We start from the raw sequence: 21,213 nt of genomic DNA on the forward strand, positions 1-21,213 counted from the left end.
TCTATTACCCACCTTCTCTCGGTTTCTTAAACAGAACATGTCAAATTTGGTTGTATATGTTGGAACATAACCAGAGACCTGCGGCAACTCATGCAGCGCGTGACCTTTCAATTGGGGGCAATTTATTCACACGCCTGTAAGGACGTCTGCCAAAAATTACCATATCGCCTCTCTTACGTTTCTAAGCAGAAAATCGTTGCTTGTGTCTTTATCCTCCAGGCGCGCTCTCGTCTCCTGGTAGGCGCGCGCCAGGGTTTCATCGTCCGCGCGCATGGCACGGCGCCGCGCACTCCAGCGTCTGTGTGTAGTAACCCAGAGTAGTAGAGCTCTTAGCTAGACATGGCGGCGGATCCTCAACCAGACTGGCTCTCCTGCCTCCCTTCGTCTTGGGGTTATGGGGTGACTCGGGATGGACGCATATTCTTTATCAAGTAAATATCACGTGGATACATGGATTTATGGATACGCACTGCTTATTTCTCCGAAGCATTTTTGCTGTTTGTCTTTTTTCGGGTTCTCTGCTCACCTTTCCCCCGTTTTCTTCCACTAACAGCGAAGAAGCAAAGAGTACAACCTGGCTGCATCCCGTTACTAGAGAAGCTGTAATCACGGGGCACAGAAAAACTCCAGGTAAATAATCTGGGGATGTGTTTTTCTTCACTCCCTGCGAAAACATGCACACGCACGCATGCAGCGCCTGGGAAAGCTTATTCGCGCATCAAGGCGGATAAAAACAAGGGGCGACAAGTTGCTGAGAGAACCGTGGAAGAGGACGAGGGGAGATTTCTTTTCTCTGCAGCAAAGCAACAGCCTCCTCTGCTCCGCTCCCCTCTTTGCTTTCCTCTGGCGGACCATTACGCACGGCCTCCCTCTACCTCCTCCCCCCTGCTCGCTCCACCTGGAGACTTTGCGACACACTTTTTTAAAAGTTCCGTCACGTAGGCGTGAACCGATTTCGGAGCCGATTCCCTGCAGTGACATTTGACAGATTTCCTGCTGAAACCCGCTGTGCTGCAGACACACATGATTTCCAACCACGTTTAGGCACCGCGGCTGCTTAAAAACAGTGCAACGCGTCTGGTGCGTCAGTGTAAAGCCGATATTCCTAAATAAAACGCGCATCTGCCGGTGTAGGGTGGGCAGGCATCGTTGCATGCAGATCAGCAGTGAACTCGAGGCAGAGCGGTGCTCGCATAGTAACACACTGATTGGGCAATCCTTCAATATCTGCGCTTAAAATTGGGGAGGGGACGCAGGATTGTGTAAAAAGGGCACAAGCCAAATGGGCTATTTGCTGTCCAGACATTGCATTGCTGCGCACGTGTGCGTGCGTGCGTGTGTGTAATCAGCTTCATATCTCTGCACAGCTGCTTATGTTCCTGTCCTGTGTTTTTCTTCCCCTCCCTGTCCTCACATCCTCACATCCTCACAGATTTACCAACAGGATGGGAGGAAGGATACACATTCGAGGGAGCCCGCTGCTTCATCAAGTGAGTTGGAATGTGTGGCCAGAGAAAGGAGATTAGGAAGAGATGAATAGATACAGAGAGGGCAGTTCGACTGTTGGTCTTGTATATTGAGGAGCTGCTTTGTTTGAGTGGCATGCACAGAGGTTTCCCTCTATTCTCATCCACGTCCACCTCTCTGCCCTACTGGAGGAATTGAACAAATATTTTTTTCCTCACACATTGGTGTAGACAGTCAATGGGAATGAATCGCTCCATGCTCTTGTGTATTTCTATTTGCTGCTGTTGGAGCCATCTCTTTAAATCAGCCTGGCTCTTGCCCTTCACCTCTCTCTGCAACTCCCTGTTTTCAGTCAGGCACACATACAAATTGCAGTGTAGGGATGTGCTTGAGAACCAGTCTGTTGTCAGTGGGACAGAAGTTTGACAAGCAAGTGTGACTCAGAGTCTGCTTGGCTGCGCTGAACAGGCTCTACTTGTTGGTGTGCTGCATGTGTGCACATGCATTTGTCTTTGTGTGTGTGGAACCTCTATGGGATTATTAATGACTGCAGCTCCTTGTACACATTTTCGTTCAGGTATATTTTGCAGACCTGTCTGACAAGTAAAATGCCTGGCAGCTCCCAGCTAGTTACACGCCCATAGTGATACTTAAAACACTGTCTAAGGTTGTGAGCAGGCACTTTCTTCTGTTGTGGCTTCGTTTCCACCTAGTTTTCCTGCTGTTGGCCATGCTGTGTGTGGCCATTTTGAGAGCAGAGCTAAAAAAGCCCCCCTATAAATAGTCACCAGAGAACCACTATTCATTGGTATGTATGCGTGCACAATAGGCACATGTACAGTATGTGTGTTTGCATGTCTTGCGTGTGGATAAGCATGGTGGCACTGAGTACTTGCATGCAAACACAGCCAGTCCCTGACAGTCAGCTGTGACAGCTGTGAATGCAGGTGTGAATACAGCCAGAACACATAAAGAAACTGGGATCAAAACAGGTCACAGTCAGTAGGGGTGTAGGGAACCATGCGATTGTGTTAACTGCTGAGATCAGCATTCACAAATTCAAAATTGCTCTTCGACCAGGACTGTCCCCCACCACCGAACCTATGGGCCTGTGCAAACCACTTTACCCCCCAAGTTCCCATTAAATACCCTGAAAACAGTAGGCAGATCATGGAATCCTCTTCTGAAAAAATATTTCCTGACCCAAAGTTTTGTGGGTCAATAATTTGTGGTAATTTGATTAAGCACAGCTTTATTGAGGATTATGTTGCATATGCGGGCAAAGTAATATAAAACACAGGGCTATGTAATTACATGAATATGCAGTAGTAATTTTAGTTTATATTTTACGTTACTTGTGCGAAGCCTTTTAACAAATTTGTGATCATTGCAATTAACAAAACCAACTAACAGTGAAGGTAGCACTTTTGACCTTCCTGATGGTCTGAGGTCTTTGGGCAGTTGTCCCTCTTGTCAAGTTGGTAATCTATCCTTGCAGATTAGGACCATCATCTCATGACCCTTGAGGTATTTTGGCCTCCCCAAAATACCACAAGGGTCATGAGATGATTGATTGAACAGAGTAACATAAGAAGGATGTTTAATCTTTCACATTTACTCTAATCTTCGCTGTGGCATGGGATTAACTATCTGGTTTTGGCTGGGATTTTGAATTTAAACCAAACTGAGCTCAGATCTTTTTAAAGATGTATTCCTAAAAACTTTTCCTCTGAAGGCAAGGGTGTCCAACTCTGGCCCTGCTTATTTTAAGGCATTAACACTTAGCCCTAAATTAAGTAATATGGTTTTAAAGTGCTGGTGTGGAGCAGAGGCAATGGAATTTCTTCTCTGAATGCACTGACAGACCAGCTAATCCAGGTACCAGGTCTCCAGACTTAGGTTTTTGCATTGGTTGCACTGGTATGTTTAACATTTTTATGTAAGTGCAACACAATTTTAGATTCATTTTTTTGCAGCTGCAGTTTTTTTTTGTCATTTCCCACAGTACTGTAAATCCTTGTAAACAGGAATAACAGTGCACATAAATAATTGTTCTTATCTGAATAATAGCATAAACATGAAATTGAAAAAAATGATTATTTTGAAACTAAACATAAAAAGTGCCAATATTTAAAGTGCTCAACAAAATGAAATGACACACACCTTTTGTTTTTTCCTGTTAATCATAAATGCGACTTTCAAGTTATTGGGGATTTCAACCGATGTCTTTTTTTAAGGTGCCTGTAGTCACCTCAACAAACTGGGCACAGACTGTACAGTTACTGTAGTTTGGGTTAATGTTTAGATCTTTTTTCATTAGGGAAATTTGAGATTTAGTTAAAGGCAGTTCTTTTGCATTATTGTAGGTGATTCAAAAATAAATTCTGCTTTGTCATTGCTGCTGCCTGGTGCTGAAATACTGCAAGAAGGGAGCTATGGTGCCTCACACTTATCATAATATATGATATGCTTCTTTGACATGTTGTGTTTTTTAGTGTGTTGGTTGTGTATGTTGATTCACTGACAGCAAAAGTGGTATTGCCAGAACAGAACTGACATTGCTAATTTTGTCTTACCTCAACCATGGGAACTGTGCGTCAAGCTTTATCAATGGAATACAGTTAAGTTTTGCTTTTTTTTTTTTTTCTTCATATGCCTCTGTCTCTGGCTCAGTGTCTGATGCTGTTTCTATCTCTGATGCTGGTCTGGGTTAACGGGGGCTGTTGTCATGAAGTAGCATCCAGATCTTGATTTCAAACTCACACCGGGGCACCGGAATGTGAAAATCAGAGCCAATCAGAGGTATAGGCCCCCCACTACTGAGTTTTTGATTTGCTCTGACCTTCACTGGTGGGCAAAAAGTAATGCTGTAATCCTACACACAGACCTACAAACTGTTGGGCACACCAGTGTGACCCAGAAAAAAAAGATTAGTCACACTCAACAGACTTTTGGTCCCATTTGTGACCAAATTAGTCAGCCTTTTCTCTAGTTATTTGGTGCAAAATAAGTGTGTTTTTATTGCGTGACAGCATGGGTTTTGATTGGTTGGGGGTGAAACTGATCGGAGAGAACAGTAGGCCTAGCAGACAGCCACTGCTGTTTTGCTGGTATTGGCTGACTCATACTGGACCTCAGCCTAAGTATTCATGCTGCCCATTCAGTTCTGAATACAATGAGCAGCATTAGATTCTTAACAATCAAGTCTAGTTTCCTTTCCAGTGAACAACATGGCACCATCAAGACTTCTTCAAATCCTTCAAATTCCTACCAAATTCCTGCTGGGTCAGTTTTCTGTCAGCGCATTATTGGGATCCTGACCCTGTTCCATCCACATCCGTGTTTAAGGATGCTGCTGCCCTCTCAATGCCTGTTGACAGGCTGTCACTCCTCAGGCTCTGCCCTTAGGAGTGGGGGTCAAACTGTCCCCTGCATTTGTTTGATCACCACATTTTCATTTTGAATCTGCTGAATTCTTAGCATTGTCAAGTTAGGATTCTTCAAAAACACGAGTTGCTGACATGTTGGTTTGCTGTAATAAATTACTGACATAGGGGCTGAAATGACATCACTTGACGATACTTAAGACTATGCACTGATAATTGCAAATATTGGCACAAGCCTGATTTCTGAGTGCAGTAACAGTTGAATATGAGGAAGACATATTGCCCTTTCTTTCTGCTTTGAGACTATTTCTGCTTCGCCCCAAACCACTGCTGTATGAGGGGGGTATTGAAACGGGTGGCAGGCAGTCATGTCTTTTGGAACCATTGTTCCTATCAGGCTTTCGGTCAGTAAGCTGGATCTGCACTATATACCAGGCTATATTTGGTGACTTTCCATAATGCAGATTTGACTCTGATGAGATGCATTAACAGATGTGATGTGTGTTTACTTCAGAAAGCTAGAAACACAAACGTAGAATACAGACTATTGTGACGCATTGGTGGTCTTCCCTTTGATTTCCAGTAGTGGGATTACTGTGGAACCAACATCTTTGAACTGCACCTTCCACCTTGGTTTCACTGTTTAGCTGTTGTGGTTGCTTGTTTGTGCTTTGTTGTTCTAAAGCAGCCTTCACTGTCTTTGTGCTGTTTTAGTGGTATAATCAACTGTAGCTCTTTACCTTTGTATTTTTGTCTCCTCAAACAGAAGTAATGACCATAGGTCCAGGAAACTGTTTTTGGTGAAAGATTAGACTGGCAGCACATCCACTCAGTTCTGTCTGTAACCTCTCACAGTTACAGTGCACTCATTGCTGTTGCAGTAGCAGTGGGTGACAGTAAGATGCAGATTTGGATGATTAATGGATGTGTAGTGCTGGGCATAATGCTGTAAATATTGCTAATGTTTCTATCAAGATAGGTGAGACATATGAGTGAATGGAAGCGAAGTGACAGGTACCCTAGCTCTAGTGTTCTGCTCTATTATGTTTCTCTTCCCTGATTTATTGAGGTTTATCTTTTAAATGTTTACCAGTTCAACCTTGTCACACAGAAATTATAGTTTGAGTACAACTAAACTTTAATAGCAAATATTTTTTGTAGGTAACATAATCATTGGGTGGAGGTAATCTTTATTTATTTATTTTTTGTTTGTTTTGTTTGTTTTTTGTTTTTTTTTTACAAGAATGATTGAAGTGCTATAAACCAATCTGTTTATAGTCTGCAAGAGCTGAATTTGTTGTTGACTCTTTTGGTGGTCTCTTTCTTTTTAGTGTCTCTTCTTTTCTCTTCTCTTCTACAATTAAGTCCCAGTGGTGCTACTAGAAGGCCTTTGTACTGTAAATTTTTGTAAAATCCTGTCTGTGCAGTTTTCTCAATGCATTCTCACACACAGTTCTGTATACTGTAGTACTGTAAGGTATACTCTGTATGGAATAATCCATTTTCATGGCACTTATTTTAGCAAAACCACATAAAATGTATTTTTGTCAGATGGTTTTGAAAATGTGATGTGTGTCAGGATGTAAATGAGTTTCTTTCTCTCTACAAATTTTTATAAATCATGGTTCGTGTATCTAGACCAGGTGCAGGAGAAGAGATTCAGGAAAAAAGTTAATGCGCGAATTGTGCGAGCAGTTTGCAGCTTTCCAGAGTTGCACAATCCTGTCTCTTAGTAGTACAAACCACTTGACCGTATTTTGGCTTATAAACTGCAAATCTTTGCCACCCCTGGCTCTCACCGATACATGAAGCAGCACACCCTCATCAACACAATTCCTTGCATTGGGCAAATGTTCATCCCATTACAATCTTAGCAACACTGCATTTGTAAGTTGTGTAGTGAATGTGAATGTGAAAGTGAATAAGACCACCTCTCCAGTGCCAATTCAGCAACTGTTACACCTGTCGCTCACATTACCTCTCAACACTTCACGTCTACTGGGTTGTGACATTATCAGGCTGATGTCATGTAGTCTGATCTCACTATACAAATATATGTTCAGCACTCCTCACGCAGTGTCTCTCAGGCAGTAGGGCCTTAAGCTGCCTGCATGTTTCTTTAGTAGTGCCTGTCAGATAGTTGAACAGTATTGGAAAGACAGTCTTAACATCCAGTGCCTGCTCACGCTACAGAACCTTATTTCACACATCATCCAAATGCATATTGACTACCTGCAGACAAATGCTGCATTCATGTCATATCAGAGTTATGGTGATTATGAGTGCCCTACTTGTAAATGGTGTTCAACATTGAAGTTGTACTGCTGAGTGGGAAAGTCTGACTTTTCTGATAAACCCAACTTGGTGCTTTATAATACTGATGTGCCTGAGTCAAGTAAATAACGATGCCTCACATCAGCCAAAGTCTGTCCATCAAGGGATTATGTAACAGTATAGCGTTATATTGTGAGTGCACAGAATTCAAACTCGCTAATTATATGACCATCTGCAGTTGTCCAGTGTGCTAATAGTAATAATGGCGATCTTTCCCATATCTGCCGTCCATTCCATATAATAAGAATGGAGTAATAAAGGAATCTTTTTTTTTGTTTGTTTTTTAAATCTATTAAAGCTGTCAGTGTTTTCAAACCTTATCTTATATGCAGTAAATAAGGGAAATACAGGTGTGTAAACTGCTGTTCAAAGCTGCAGGAATTTCCTCTTTAACAAGAAGGCAGAGATACAGAGTTTAGGTTTGAATATTTCTTAATGAGTGCATCATATACAGTGGCTTCTACGCAGGGAATGAGAGCTGAAAAGGACAAAAGTACACTCTGTCTGACATTAGTGATTCTGACATGTAGCTGACCTCTGACCTCTGTAGTGGGATGGCTAATCAACAGGGCCTGTTTTGTGGAGTTGTCATTTAGCCTGAAGCACATGGAGACGAAAGAGGGGGAGAGGTTTTCAAAGGCTCGCTGAGCCGTGGAGTCTCATGGTACTCCTTCTCCCTGCTAACACACAGAAACATGAATAACAAATGAATAGAAAAGGATGCAGGAGCAAAAAGTAGGAGAATCAGAGTGTAACCTGGAACTGACACTGAGAAGAGGGTTAGTGGTCATGTCAGGCCACCACAGCTGTCTCAGCCTATTTCACTCTGTCGTTTTCATTGCATCTCTCCCTCTCTCTCTCCCTCTCCCTCTCTCTCTCTCCCTCCCTCTCTCCCTCCTGTGTGTTTGTGTCTGTGTTTGTGTGTGTCTTTGGTTTAGCTTGGCAGCTGCTCAGTGCTTTGGGGATGCCACAAAATAAACAGTTAGAGTAACATGAATGTAGCCTCTCTGCTCCCCACCCACCAGAAAACACAACTTCCTCCATTTATTGCAGCAGCAGCTGAGTCTGACTGGGTAAAAATCACTGACCCTCACCAGCACAGCAATACACTCCAGACATACAGTTCACCTCAGTGAATGTGTGGAACTTTAGTTAAGTGCGATTGTAAGAAAAGTGTACATATTAAACAGTATGTCTGATGCATTAGATTTGGTCTTGTAACTGTAATTGTTACAGGTGTAAAATGCTAATTCTGTGGAGTATTTGGAAAAAAAAAAGCCATCTTGCTTGATAACGCTGCGTGTCTGCTATTTGGTGCTTGGCAGGTAGTGTACAGAGGGATTTTTCACTGAACCCAGCTGCCTGCTGCTGCTGGAAACCAGGTTAAACTGAACCTAAACAGTGAAGTTGTGGACTGCTAAATAAAACTGAAAATCAGTTTGGGTGACAATTCTCAGTCTTTTTTTTGCTGTTGGTAAAAACAAATACTGTAGCTTTAGTCTTGGTAAAATACGATGAGGGAATTTGTCATTGGTGTGATATGGGCTACATCAAACGGCAGGGAAGTCACATTTACATATTTGTATGTTTAGGCAAGTATATCCACTTGCTCAACTGCATGTCTATGCTTAACGGTATGGCAGGTATATACAACTAATGAACCCAGGAGCATGCAGGGACACATCTATGAGCAACAACAGGTTTGAGAGCAAACAAGGATGGAATTGTGTAGATTAATGAATGTGTCTGGTTTGAGCAAGTAGTATTCTCCCTTCGCTTGCTGTCTTAAAAGTCGCATGCTGCCAGTGTTGGTAGCCTGAATCAGATTTTACACAGAATCTGCACAAACAGAGGGCGGGTGAATTAGGATAAGGAGTTCCTGTTGGAGTTTAGGTAACGTAAGCAATGTTGTAAATCAGTGAGCAGACAGGACAGCTTTATAGTTATAGTGGATTTATATAACTAAAGTAATTAGATTTTAATTCACTGGTTTTCTCTCAATTGAAAACTGGTTTGGGTAAGGGGCTAGAGAATGTATAATTTCTATGAGTATCCCCACAAAGATAGATTTACACTGTGTGTGTGTCTGTGTGAGAAAGAGAGAGAGAGATGTGGGTGGGGTGTACGTTTACAAGCCAGCACTTCCAATCTTCATTTTGGAAACAAATTATAAGATGGACAGAGATATAGGAGGAGAAGAAATGAAGAGAACTAAGGAGCTGAAAGATAGGGGGGGTGAAGAGGCCATGTCAGTCAGTTACACACTGCAGGTGTTTTTATCTTCACAAGCAGCATTAACAACACTGTGACAACATGAGTGTGTGTGTGTGTATGTGTGTTTTCCAAAGTTATTGCTAACTTTGTAACTTAATGAGTGCTGTGTTTTTCTGGCGGAATTCCTAACTGGGTTGATGGCAGGGTGGGGCAGAACTGCTTATGAATAGTTTCCTGAACAATCTAAACACACACAGTGCTGCAAAGAGTTTGGCAAGAGTGAATTCATTTCCATCATGTGACCTCTGCCCCAGACAGCACATGGATGTGGTTGCATGTTGTTCTTTTCTCAGACTGAACACATGTTCAGGTCAATTAAATTCAATTTAATTTGTAAAGCACCAAATCACAATACAATCATCTCAAGGCACTTTAAAAAAAAAAACCCAACAAATCCCTTATGAGCAGCACTTGTTGACAGTGGAGAGGAAAAAACTCCCTTTAACGGAAGAAAAAAACCTCCAGCAGAACCGGGCTCAGTTTGGGCGGCCATCTGCCTCGACCGGTTGGGGTGAGTGGATAGAGCAGAGAGAAAAGAACAGCAACAATAAACAACAAATAGATACTGCAAGTTGGTGGGACCAGTAACTGCACATCAGCAATATACAGCTCCAGGACCAGGGACACCTGCAGAAGGTACAGAGAGAACAGAGAGAGAGGGAGAGAGCACAAACTAGGGGAGAGAGAGAGCACAAGGTTAGTGACATTCAATGGTGGAATATACATGTGAGGAGGGAGGAGAGGGGAAGGGAAGGGAGGGGAGGGTTAGGGTAGGGGAGGGGAGCTCAGTGCACTAATGTTCCATTCAAAGGATAATTTTTGTCAGGATTGTAATACTGTTGGACTCAATTTAACTATCTGAAGTTGGAATCATCCCTATGGGGTCACTGGGCCACTGCAGTAGGAAGGAGTAACAGATATTTGTATGAAGTTGACTATTTCTTGACTTTCCCCTCAAATGTAGTGTAGATGGGTGCTTTGCTGAATCTCTCGATGGATGTGCCGCAAAGCCAGTTGCCATTCACAACAAATGGCAGCTGTCAATGGCATTGTATGCTGCGTTGGCCTAAACAGATAAGTAGATAATCAAAATGTTCATCATCTTTAAGATCATTTTGTGCTCAAAAGTTCTGCTGGAAGCTAACTCTCAGGACATATTACAGTGGTGTCTCTGTTTTGTATTTCCTATTTACGTACAGACAGGATTCATAATATTAGAAACCATTTAATGCATTTAATACATTTCTCACCAAAATGTAAAACACTATGAGCTTCAGAGAGGTAGATGTTATGCCAGGGTTGTTGCATTGGATTGTGTTCAGTGGTACAGGTGTATGTAGTGAGGTGTTGATGAGAGTACAGTATATAGTTTTACACCAAAGAAGATTAAATATCTGTTAATTAGTTTGTCTGTGTGGTTGACAACAGGGTATCTTAAAAACATGCAATACCAATAAATTTGCAGGACTTACTGGCCTCAAGCCAAAGAAAAGTCAATTAGAGTTTGGTGGTTATCCAGGTCGGGGAGTTTCACCATTAAACAATTATTGATCAGTCGTAACTGTGAAACTAATGGAGATAGAGCCTGCATTGTATTTCCTAAGGGAATGTTTGCAAAGTCAGGAAATCAATTCAACTTCAAAGTGAAGCCACAAGAATTATGTGTTCGAGTAGAACAGTAAATTGTAAAATTGTTAAGCACTGGCACAGGTTTGCGCTTTCTTACTGCCTCCTTGTTTTGCAAGCATAGTAGGGCTGGGCGATATGGCCTTAAAAAAAAAAAAAAAAAAAAATTCCGATTTACGGTTTAAGTTGTTTTTTTTTTTTTTTCCCCCTCCAACAGGTGTGCCTGTGCTGCTTATTCATTTTGTAGGGCGCAACATCTCTCCCACTTGGCAGCATGCCTCTGTTAAAGGTGCTGCAGTAAATTAGGCGTACTGCTACCTTTGCCAGCAAAAGACTTCAAAACACACTTTGCAGCGGGGTGTTGTTTGTTCTGCGTCTGACGCCGCAAAACCGAACTAATTCCAAATTACGGATGATACTGTGCCTTTCTTGGGAATGAGTTCGTCTGCTCGCTGCCATGTTGTGTATCACTAATATGCAAATGTGCGGGGGGAGTGGCTGAGCCCAGAGGGGGTTTTGTTGTAGGCGGTCCCTTTAGCAAATGCGTCTTCAAGCGACATCTGAACTTTTCTCGTTTTCCCATCTCGTCATTTTCTCGTCTGTCCTCTCCATCTTTACTGTCACACATACAGCTGTGCCCTCACTATGCGTGTTTAGCAGTGCAACAGTGAAAAGGGCCCCCTCTCAAACAGGATTTTCCTGCCGAGTCACAGGGGCCAGGGCATATATACCACCAGCCTTCACCAGTTACGTGACCTTGATTCAAAATGTGATCACAAAGTTGAGACAATTCTGTAGCCCTATGGCTAGTTGAACATCTAATCTATTGAATAAAGGTAATAATAGCATCATTAGTCTGAGACCTTATATGCTACTATAATTGCTCATACCTAAAGATGGCTGCAGCATATCCTAAGATCCTTCGTTGTGAATTGCCTCCAACTCCAACAATACCACAACAGCAGCTGAAAGTTTTGAAGAGAAATGGAGGCTGTCACTCCTGACATTACTGTGATGTTATGCTACATTCATGCATGTCAATAGAGTGGAAACCCTTATTCTGACTTGGGTGTGTTGATGCATTTTTTTCTAAACTGGTTAGTGCCTGTCGTTGTAGTTATGGCCACGTGTTATGTATTTGTAGTACTTTGAATCCAGATAAAGGTGTGTAATTTGTGCAAAATTAGCTGAATGGAATAAGTTCATGTTGAGGTGTCATTGGGTTTTTATGTAACTGTCACTGGTGGGACATTTTATTCTTCCCCATTTTGTTTGACATATCTGCAGTTCTTCTCACGAAGTGAGGAAGTCATTGTTATTGCTTGTTTCATTTCCTTCTGACCAGCAGCACTAATTTCATTTAACATTTTTGAAGACTATTTCCTAACATACCATAGTCATGTGAACCTAACATTTCACTGTGATGGTAAAATCTGACTTAAAATGTGCCATAAGGACCTTTCTCAGAAATATGACACACTGTGACATGTAAAAATTTAGTTGTAGCACAACACAGTTTTTATGACAGGGTTTGAGAGTTTCTGATGCTATTGTCAGAATCATTAAACAGTATTGTTTATTCCATAACTCCAGCAGAAAAAAGCATTTCAAAAATTTGTAATTGCATAAACCCTACTTTACCACACAGACTGAGAATCACAGTTTCCTTAAAAGTAACAGCATTTATTTTGTAAAGATCACTCACTGATGGTCTACAAGCAACTTGTTGTGAGCAAACTTTAGGTTGTTGGAGTGTGGGAAGATTGGATGGCTGGATTGACTGAATTGAGCCTGTGTTTGTTGCTCAGTCATGAAAAAACACATTGTGATGTGGGTCTGCAGAGAGAGGAGGCTTCACACTGAGTCAGATCATACTTTAGACCAATGCCTCTTACAGGGTGTCCGCGGATCCTTAAAAAGTCTTAAATTCCATATTATAAAACTAAGGCCTTAATTAGCATTAAAATGTCTTAAATTCGTGTTTCAAAGGTCTTAAAATGAAATCTAACCGACCCCATAAAGAAGATTTTATTTTCATCTTGAAATCAATTTGAAAGCCTTTCGCGTATTTGTTACACAGAACGAAATAGGCGGAACCAACTAAAATACGCGTTTGAGGGAAGTTTATTTAACACATGCTTTCCGGCAGCTGCGTGAACCTCGGGGAAGTTTCAGCATTAGTCTTTTGCCATGGGTAAATGTAAATTTAATGACAATTGGTTACAAAACCCTAATTTTGTGCCGTGGTTAAGTCCAGTTAGTGGCAACGTGTTCGAGGTCCGGTGCAAGCTGTGCAAAAAAATTTAAAACTCGGAACAATGGGTATGAAAGCTTTGGAGACCCACATGCGGTGTGAATAAGACAAAGCGGCTGTGGAAACCTGTCGGAAAACACCTGGCATTTTATTTTTGTTTTACTCAATAAATCAAAATGGTGTGTAAACAGTTTATATCAATAAACAGTGTGTTATGGTAATTGTTTGTATTGTGGGATATTTTATTTTATTTCTACAAAATTGGTCTTAAATTTCATTCAGCGTGGTATTAAAAAGGTCTTAAAAAGTCTTAAATCTAGCTCTTAGAAACCTGTGGATACCCTGTCTTAGAATGAAGTAGTGCTTTTAGTGGTTAGGGCGTAATGTAGCTGTGTGGGCATAAGTCCTAAGTATCAAGTAAGACATTATTTTGTATAGAAAAAATTTTAGCTAACCCCTAAAATATTGCCTTTGGTTGGGAATCATTCATTAGACAATATAATATAATATAATATAATATAAACTTTTGCTTGGTTTTCTTGAATAAAAATGGTTTTGTAGAAAGATATGCTTATTTACTTCGCAAGGTATGCCTATACAAAATGTATCTTTTTGCTTTCAAAAGTTATTTATCTGAATGGCATTAGTACCAAGAAGTGCAAACACTACCCAGTCCTGCTTATACAGTGGGTACGGAAAGTATTCAGACCCCTTTAAATTTTTCACTCTTTGTGTCATTGCAGCCATTTGCCAAAATCAAAAAAGTTCATTTTATTTCTCATTAATGTACACTCAGCACCCCATCTTGACAGAAAAAAACAGAAATGTAGAAATTTTTGCAAATTTATTAAAAAATAAAAACTGAAATATCACATGGTCATAAGTATTCAGACCCTTTGCAGTGACACTCATATTTAACTCACATGCTGTCCATTTCTTCTGATCCTCCTTGAGATGGTTCTGCTCCTTCATTGGAGTCCAGCTGTGTTTAATTAAACTGATTGGACTTGATTAGGAAAGGCACACACCTGTCTATATAAGACCTTACAGCTCACAGTGCATGTTAGAGCAAATGAGAATCATGAGGTTGAAGGAACTGCCCAAGGAGCTCAGAGACAGAATTGTGGCAAGGTACAGATCTGGCCAAGGTTAAAAAAGAATTTCTGCAGCACTCAAGGTTCCTAAGACCACAGTGGCCTCCATAATCCTCAACTATCACTACAGCCCTCCACCAGTCGGGGCTTTATGGCAGAGGGGCCCGACGGAAGCCTCTCCTCAGTGCAAGACACATGAAAGCCTGCATAGAGTTTGCCAAAAGACACATGAAGGACTCCCAGACCATGAGAAATAAGATTCTCTGGTCTGATGTGACCAAGATTGAACTTTTTGGCATTAATTCTAAGCGGTATGTGTGGAGAAAACCAGGCACTGCTCATCACCCGTCCAATACAATTCTTACAGTGAAACATGGTGGTGGGAGCATCATGTTGTGGGGGTGTTTTTCAGCTGCAGGGACAGGACGACTGGTTGCAATTGAAGGAAAGATGAATGCGGCCAAGTACAGAGATATCCTGGAAGAAAACCTCTTCCAGAGTGCTCAGGACCTCAGACTGGGCCGAAGGTTCACCTTTCAACAGGACAATGACCCTAAGCACACAGCTAAAATAACAAAGGAGTGGCTTTGGAACAACTCTGTGACCGTTCTTGACTGGCCCAGCCAGAGCCCTGACCTAAACCCAATTGAGCATCTCTGGAGAGACCTGAAAATGGCTGTCCACCAACGTTCACCATCCAACCTGACAGAACTGGTGAGGATCTGCAAGGAAGAATGGCAGAGGATCCCCAAATCCAGGTGTGAAAAACTTGTTGCATCATTCCCAAGAAGACTCATGGCTGTACTAGCTCAAAAGGGTGCTTCTACTCAATACTGAGCACAGGGTCTGAATACTTATGACCATGTGATATTTCAGTTTTTCTTTTTTAATAAATTTGCAAAAATTTCTACATTTCTGTTTTTTTCTGTCAAGATGGGGTGCTGAGTGTACATTAATGAGAAATAAAATGAACTTTTTTGATTTTGGCAAACGGCTGAAATGATGTTCTAAATTTGAACACAGAACTGCGCTTTAACACACACACACACATATTTTGAAAATCAATCAAGGGCACTATATTTATTTTGCGTTTTCACAGCATTGTGTATATTTTAAGGCTCTTTCGGAGTTCTTGTGCCATTTGAGAAAACAGTGCAGTCTGTGTCTGCATGTTTTCGATGTTTTACAGCAGCTGACTTCGTTGATATTTGGATTAAGAATAAATCTTTGAAGTGCTTCCGGTTTCCTGTTGAGTGTTAGCCTGAGGGTTCGCCTTCGTCTGATTCTCACAGATCACTGAGTTAAAATGCTGATAACACGGCCCACAGCAACACTGCATCAAGATCAAAAGTTTCCAGAGGATTAGGATTTTATCAGTACTACCATTCATATTGATATTCCTTATCAGGCACTTAGGCTACGTTCTGTCCGTATTTGCATAGCTTGTTCATAAAAACTTGCTTGTAGATTAACATACAAGGTGTGGATCAGAGACAGCAGGCAAAGCGGTGAGGTCTGTGATGTATCTGGAATGCTGTTTCTGCTGACTTCTTTAAAAGTAGAGGTGAAAAAAAAAAAAACATTGTTGGTCAATCAATTATTAATCACTTTAGCTCATCTCATCTCAGTCTATCAAAGCACAGAAAATTTGCAACAGTTTCCATGAGTGATTATGATTATAATTAATTCTTCATTAGTTTCAGGCAGAAAATACATGGATTTTAACCTCTCAAATGCAAATGAGTTCTAAATTATGATTAAACAAAAGTCATTTGTCAAGCAAAATACTATACGCTCTCTTTTCACTAAGCACATTAATCAACCAAAGTCTGTCCATGAACTCTTTCAAAAACATGCCTCATTCTGCAAAAACTTGTGTTTGAAATCTTTCGTCCCTCCAGATCAATAGGAAAACATTAGGACAAGCACACATCTTGGCCTTGATGCTGCTATAAGGCCAGTGCCTGAAATTCATTTTTTAAAATGGTGGAGATTATTTATATAATTTTGGAAATATGAAGTAAAAGAATGCATTTGCAGCAAATGGAAATTCTAGTAAAATACAAACACCTCAGACTTATTAAGTACAGTATTAGAGTAAATGTACATAGTCACTTTCCCTCAGTGTCTGTTACATCCTGGTTTGTCAGCTAAATCCACATTCATACGGCATCACATTATTTGCTGAATCTCACTTTTTTTCAGTGCTGCTGTGTGAGTAGTGACTTGAGGCTCTTGTTGCCTTACATGTCTGAAGGCCTTGAGGAGGGATGTTGTTAACATTGACGATACTGGCACTTCCACTGTATTAGACATTTTGGGTTTAGTGGTGTTGTTGTTGCATGTTTGCATGTTTTCATGTTCATTGAAACCTGATTCTTAACTTGGTGGCCACTAATAAACAGCCTGTCAGCACAGACAGATCAAAGATCCTAGCTGAGCAGCCTGAATCAGTGATGACTGAGACAGATGACTTTAAAAGACCTTTTCTGGGACCCTCACTGTTTCCATTGTGGGCTTTAGTGGCTGTTCCAGCATCACCTGGAACCATCCTTACACGTCTTTTATGTATGTGTGAAGGATCCCAGACTGGAGGTCACTGTACCGGAAACAAAGACAGACACAAAGGAGAACAAGAGCCCACCAGGGGATGAGTGATGGTTGTAAAAATAAAAATAAAGCAAATAGAAATGTGAAGCCTCATCTGATGTCTTTACCCTAGTCACAACATTTTCTGAGATTTTTTTTCTATTGACTGATAAGAACTTTCTGTGGGAAATGGATTTTGAAATGCCAATGAGTGAGAGCAGCACAGGGGAAGAGATGAGGTCTGTGTGGTACTTCAGTGATCCATCTCAGCTTACTGCTGTATCCTGCCCCCAGAACTGAATAATGAAATTGTTTTGTTACCTAGTAAAGAGTGTTAGGAAGTGTGTGTAAGTGTCTCACAAAGTGCCTTTTCAGCCAAGGAACATGGAGCATGGAACATGGATGGATTTATTACTGTTTTTTTTTTTTTTGCTTTTCTATTGCGGTGTGGTACAGCTCAGTGCAGAATCCAAAGAATGAATTTTCTTATTAATGATCTTGAACCACAATGTTATCCTTAAAAGTTTTCATACAAAGTGTTTACTTTGCTGTTTTGAATTGCTGCTGAAAAGAATAATTGAATACTTATAACACACAGGATTCTGGTTGTTGGTACATAATTTGGATAGATCCTTCTGTAATTTTCCTATAAGAATCAGGAAACATAGTTTTAACATAATCAGTAGCATCTTTTCATTGTTGGCCCTCTGGTTGGTAAATGTTGATTTCCTAAAGTTTGGTAATGAGATCAATTAATAGATAATACCGATAAACATAAAAATGTAGGTGCCCAGTTCTATATAACTATATTGTTAAGGATGAAAACACATAAAGCTACAGTTTTGTTTTTGTTGTGATCTTTGTTGAGGAGATTTTCTAACCACTCTATTAATCAGACTAGCCACTGGGCCAGTAGCACACAACATGCTTACCTTCTATTTATGCCCACTTGTAAGTGATCCTGAGGAAGTGAGGTCAAAAGAGCCACATACTCATATGTTTCCTGTGCAGAATGCTCACATACCCCTTCTGTTTGTTTTGTCTGGAAACCTGCCCTTCTTTTCCCCTGTTGCTCTTTTTTTTAAAAAACCTACTGGTACTCATTTTAGTTGTGTTGTCTGTGTATACAGTGGGTACGGAAAGTATTCAGACCCCTTTAAATTTTTCACTCTTTGTGTCATTGCAGGCATTTGCCAAAATCAAAAAAGTTCATTTTATTTCTCATTAATGTACACTCAGCACCCCATCTTGACAGAAAAAACCAGAAATGTAGAAATTTTTGCAAATTTATTAAAAAAGAAAAACTGAAATATCACATGGTCATAAGTATTCAGACCCTGTGCTCAGTATTGAGTAGAAGCACCCTTTTGAACTAGTGCAGCCATGAGTCTTCTTGGGAATGATGCAACAAGTTTTTCACATCTGGATTTGGGGATCCTCTGCCATTCTTCCTTGCAGATCCTCTCCAATTCTGTCAGGTTGGATGGTGAACGTTGGTGGACAGCCATTTTCAGGTCTCTCCAGAGATGCTCAATTGGGTTTAGGTCAGGGCTCTGGCTGGGCCAGTCAAGAACGGTCACAGAGTTGTTCCGAAGCCACCCCTTTGTTATTTTAGCTGTGTGCTTAGGGTCATTGTCCTGTTGAAAGGTGAACCTTCGGCCCAGTCTGAGGTCCTGAGCACTCTGGAAGAGGTTTTCTTCCAGGATATCTCTGTACTTGGCCGCATTCATCTTTCCTTCAATTGCAACCAGTCGTCCTGTCCCTGCAGCTGAAAAACACCCCCACAACATGATGCTCCCACCACCATGTTTCACTGTAGGGATTGAATTGGACAGGTGATGAGCAGTGCCTGGTTTTCTCCACACATACCGCTTAGAATTAATGCCAAAAAGTTCAATCTTGGTCACATCAGACCAGAGAATCTTATTTCTCATGGTCTGGGAGTCCTTCATGTGTCTTTTGGCAAACTCTATGCAGGCTTCCATGTGTCTTGCACTGAGGAGAGGCTTCCGTCGGGCCCCTCTGCCATAAAGCCCCGACTGGTGGAGGGCTGTAGTGATAGTTGACTTTGTGGAAATTTCTCCCATCTCCCTACTGCATCTCTGGAGCTCAGCCACAGTGATCTTTGGGTTCTTCTTTACCTCTCTCACCAAGGCTCTTCTCCCACGATTGCTCAGTTTGGCTGGACGGCCAGGTCTAGGAAGAGTTCTGGTCGTCCCAAACTTTTTGCATTTGAGGATTATGGAGGCCACTGTGCTCTTAGGAACCTTCAGTGCTGCAGAAATTCTTTTGTAACCTTGGCCAGATCTGTGCCTTTCCACAATTCTGTCTCTGAGCTCCTTGGGCAGTTCCTTCGACCTCATGATTCTCATTTGCTTTGACATGCACTGTGAGCTGTAAGGTCTTATATAGACAGGTGTGTGCCTTTCCTAATCAAGTCCAATCAGTTTAATTAAACACAGCTGGACTCCAATGAAGCCGCAGAACCATCTCAAGGAGGATCAGAAGAAATGGACAGCATGTGAGTTAAATATGAGTGTCACTGCAAAGGGTCTGAATATTTATGACCATGTGATATTTCAGTTTTTCTTTTTTAATAAATTTGCAAAAATTTCTACATTTCTGTTTTTTTCTGTCAAGATGGGGTGCTGAGTGTACATTAATGAGAAATAAAATGAACTTTTTTGATTTTGGCAAATGGCTGCAATGACACAAAGAGTGAAAAATTTAAAGGGGTCTGAATACTTTCCGTACCCACTGTACATTCAGCAGTTGTGCTTGCCATCCCAATGCGCGCACACACATTTATGTACATGGCCGTTGAATATGTGTGTGGCTGCGGCCATTAACCTTAGCAATCTGGGTGCAGTCCTCAACAAACTTTATCTCAGACTTCTCATTCTAAACATCCTTTAACACGTTATCCAGAGGCCCTAACAGTTATCCGAATACACGTCACAGAGTTGGCTGCACAACAAATCACAGTTCATCTTAAAGAAAGTTGTTAGGGGTGTTTCTGGCTTTACCAATGCATAAATATTTAAATATGAATCATCTTCCCCTCAAGTTGCAGATGCTTTTGCCTCCATGAGGATATCATAATGACAGAAAGCGGACCTGATAACGGGTGAGCTCCATGATTATCAGAGACATTGGCATAGCAAACATGACATGCCCTGACATTTGTGCTTTATTCAATTGCTTTTAAACATATTAACATATTAATGGCTAAAGTCTGATAACACTGTAATCAGCACATAAAACACAAACAGAACATTGGTTCATAAGACATTTAAGAAATGCGTCTTGTAACTTAGAGGGTTTGCTTAAATATTATGCGAAAGTCATCTTGTTCACTCATTCACAGAAAACAATACGCTGATTTAAATTTTCTAAGACATTTTTTGTTTAGAAAAAAAACATATGCAGGAAGGTGTGCCTGATCATGAATAATCGTGATTCACCCGAGAAGCCAAAGATCCGCATAATGAGCCTTCCAGTTACTGCAATGCAATGCCGATGCAAATGTTTGTGAGTCATGTTTTTCCTCCTGAGGACAAAGTAAACTCTTCATCCCTGTCTGGAACATACGAAGCGCTTCTTCACCCGCATAGGGTGCCATCTCAAAATTTTATAGTGAAGCTTGACGTTTTATGTCATTTCTCAGGGGCATGTACAGAACTACCTGGCTCACCTCAGAATATTTCCATATGAACAGTGGGCTCAGTGCGAGGTGGGATCATGTTAGCTATAATGAGGTGAAACTGTGCCGCTCCTTACTTTCATACGGATTAAATACAAAGAGATATTGAATTGTTTCATTTAAAAGAAGATATTTCAAGCTTTCCAGCCATATATTTCTCATTTTCATGAGGCAAGTATTAGCTGGTTGTTTTATTCATGTGTCTGTGAAGAGAGATGACAGAGATAGAGAAGACAGAGAGCGCACCCTGTCTGCTTTCTTCATTTTACAAAAGCACAGCGTTTTGTTATTTTGAGTGTATACAAATAAAACTAGACCCTTTACAGATTCAAATGATATATTGCTTTTATCTATATGATCAAAACTGACAAAGTAATTTAAGTTTGTTTTGACGTTATCAGGAGAAGATGCCACAAAACGCGCCGGCGCGTTCGTTGACCCCTGAGGGTTAACTGTGATTTTAATGCATCAGCAAGCAATCTGCAT

General features: G+C 41.0%; 1 protein-coding gene across 10 annotated transcripts in view; it reads left to right on the plus strand.

Moving 5' to 3' along the window:
* The first annotated feature begins 300 nt into the window (after positions 1 to 300).
* Positions 301 to 21,213, plus strand: part of LOC113141999 (pleckstrin homology domain-containing family A member 5-like) — a 190,326-nt gene continuing 169,413 nt past the window's right edge. For 8 of the 10 annotated variants that reach the window (XM_026326710.1, XM_026326714.1, XM_026326711.1 and 5 more), the window contains exons 1-3: positions 301 to 431; positions 554 to 630; positions 1,433 to 1,490. In XM_026326710.1, the coding sequence (XP_026182495.1) occupies positions 340 to 431; positions 554 to 630; positions 1,433 to 1,490 (227 nt within the window). In that variant the 5' untranslated portion in view covers positions 301 to 339. Of the gene's footprint in view, positions 432 to 553; positions 631 to 1,432; positions 1,491 to 8,125; positions 8,261 to 21,213 lie in introns of those variants that run through there. The other 2 variants (XM_026326718.1, XM_026326719.1) reach the window with 2 other exon arrangements.

Source organism: Mastacembelus armatus, chromosome 23 (genome assembly GCF_900324485.2).
Source record: "Mastacembelus armatus chromosome 23, fMasArm1.2, whole genome shotgun sequence".
NCBI classification, from domain to species: Eukaryota; Metazoa; Chordata; class Actinopteri; order Synbranchiformes; family Mastacembelidae; genus Mastacembelus; species Mastacembelus armatus.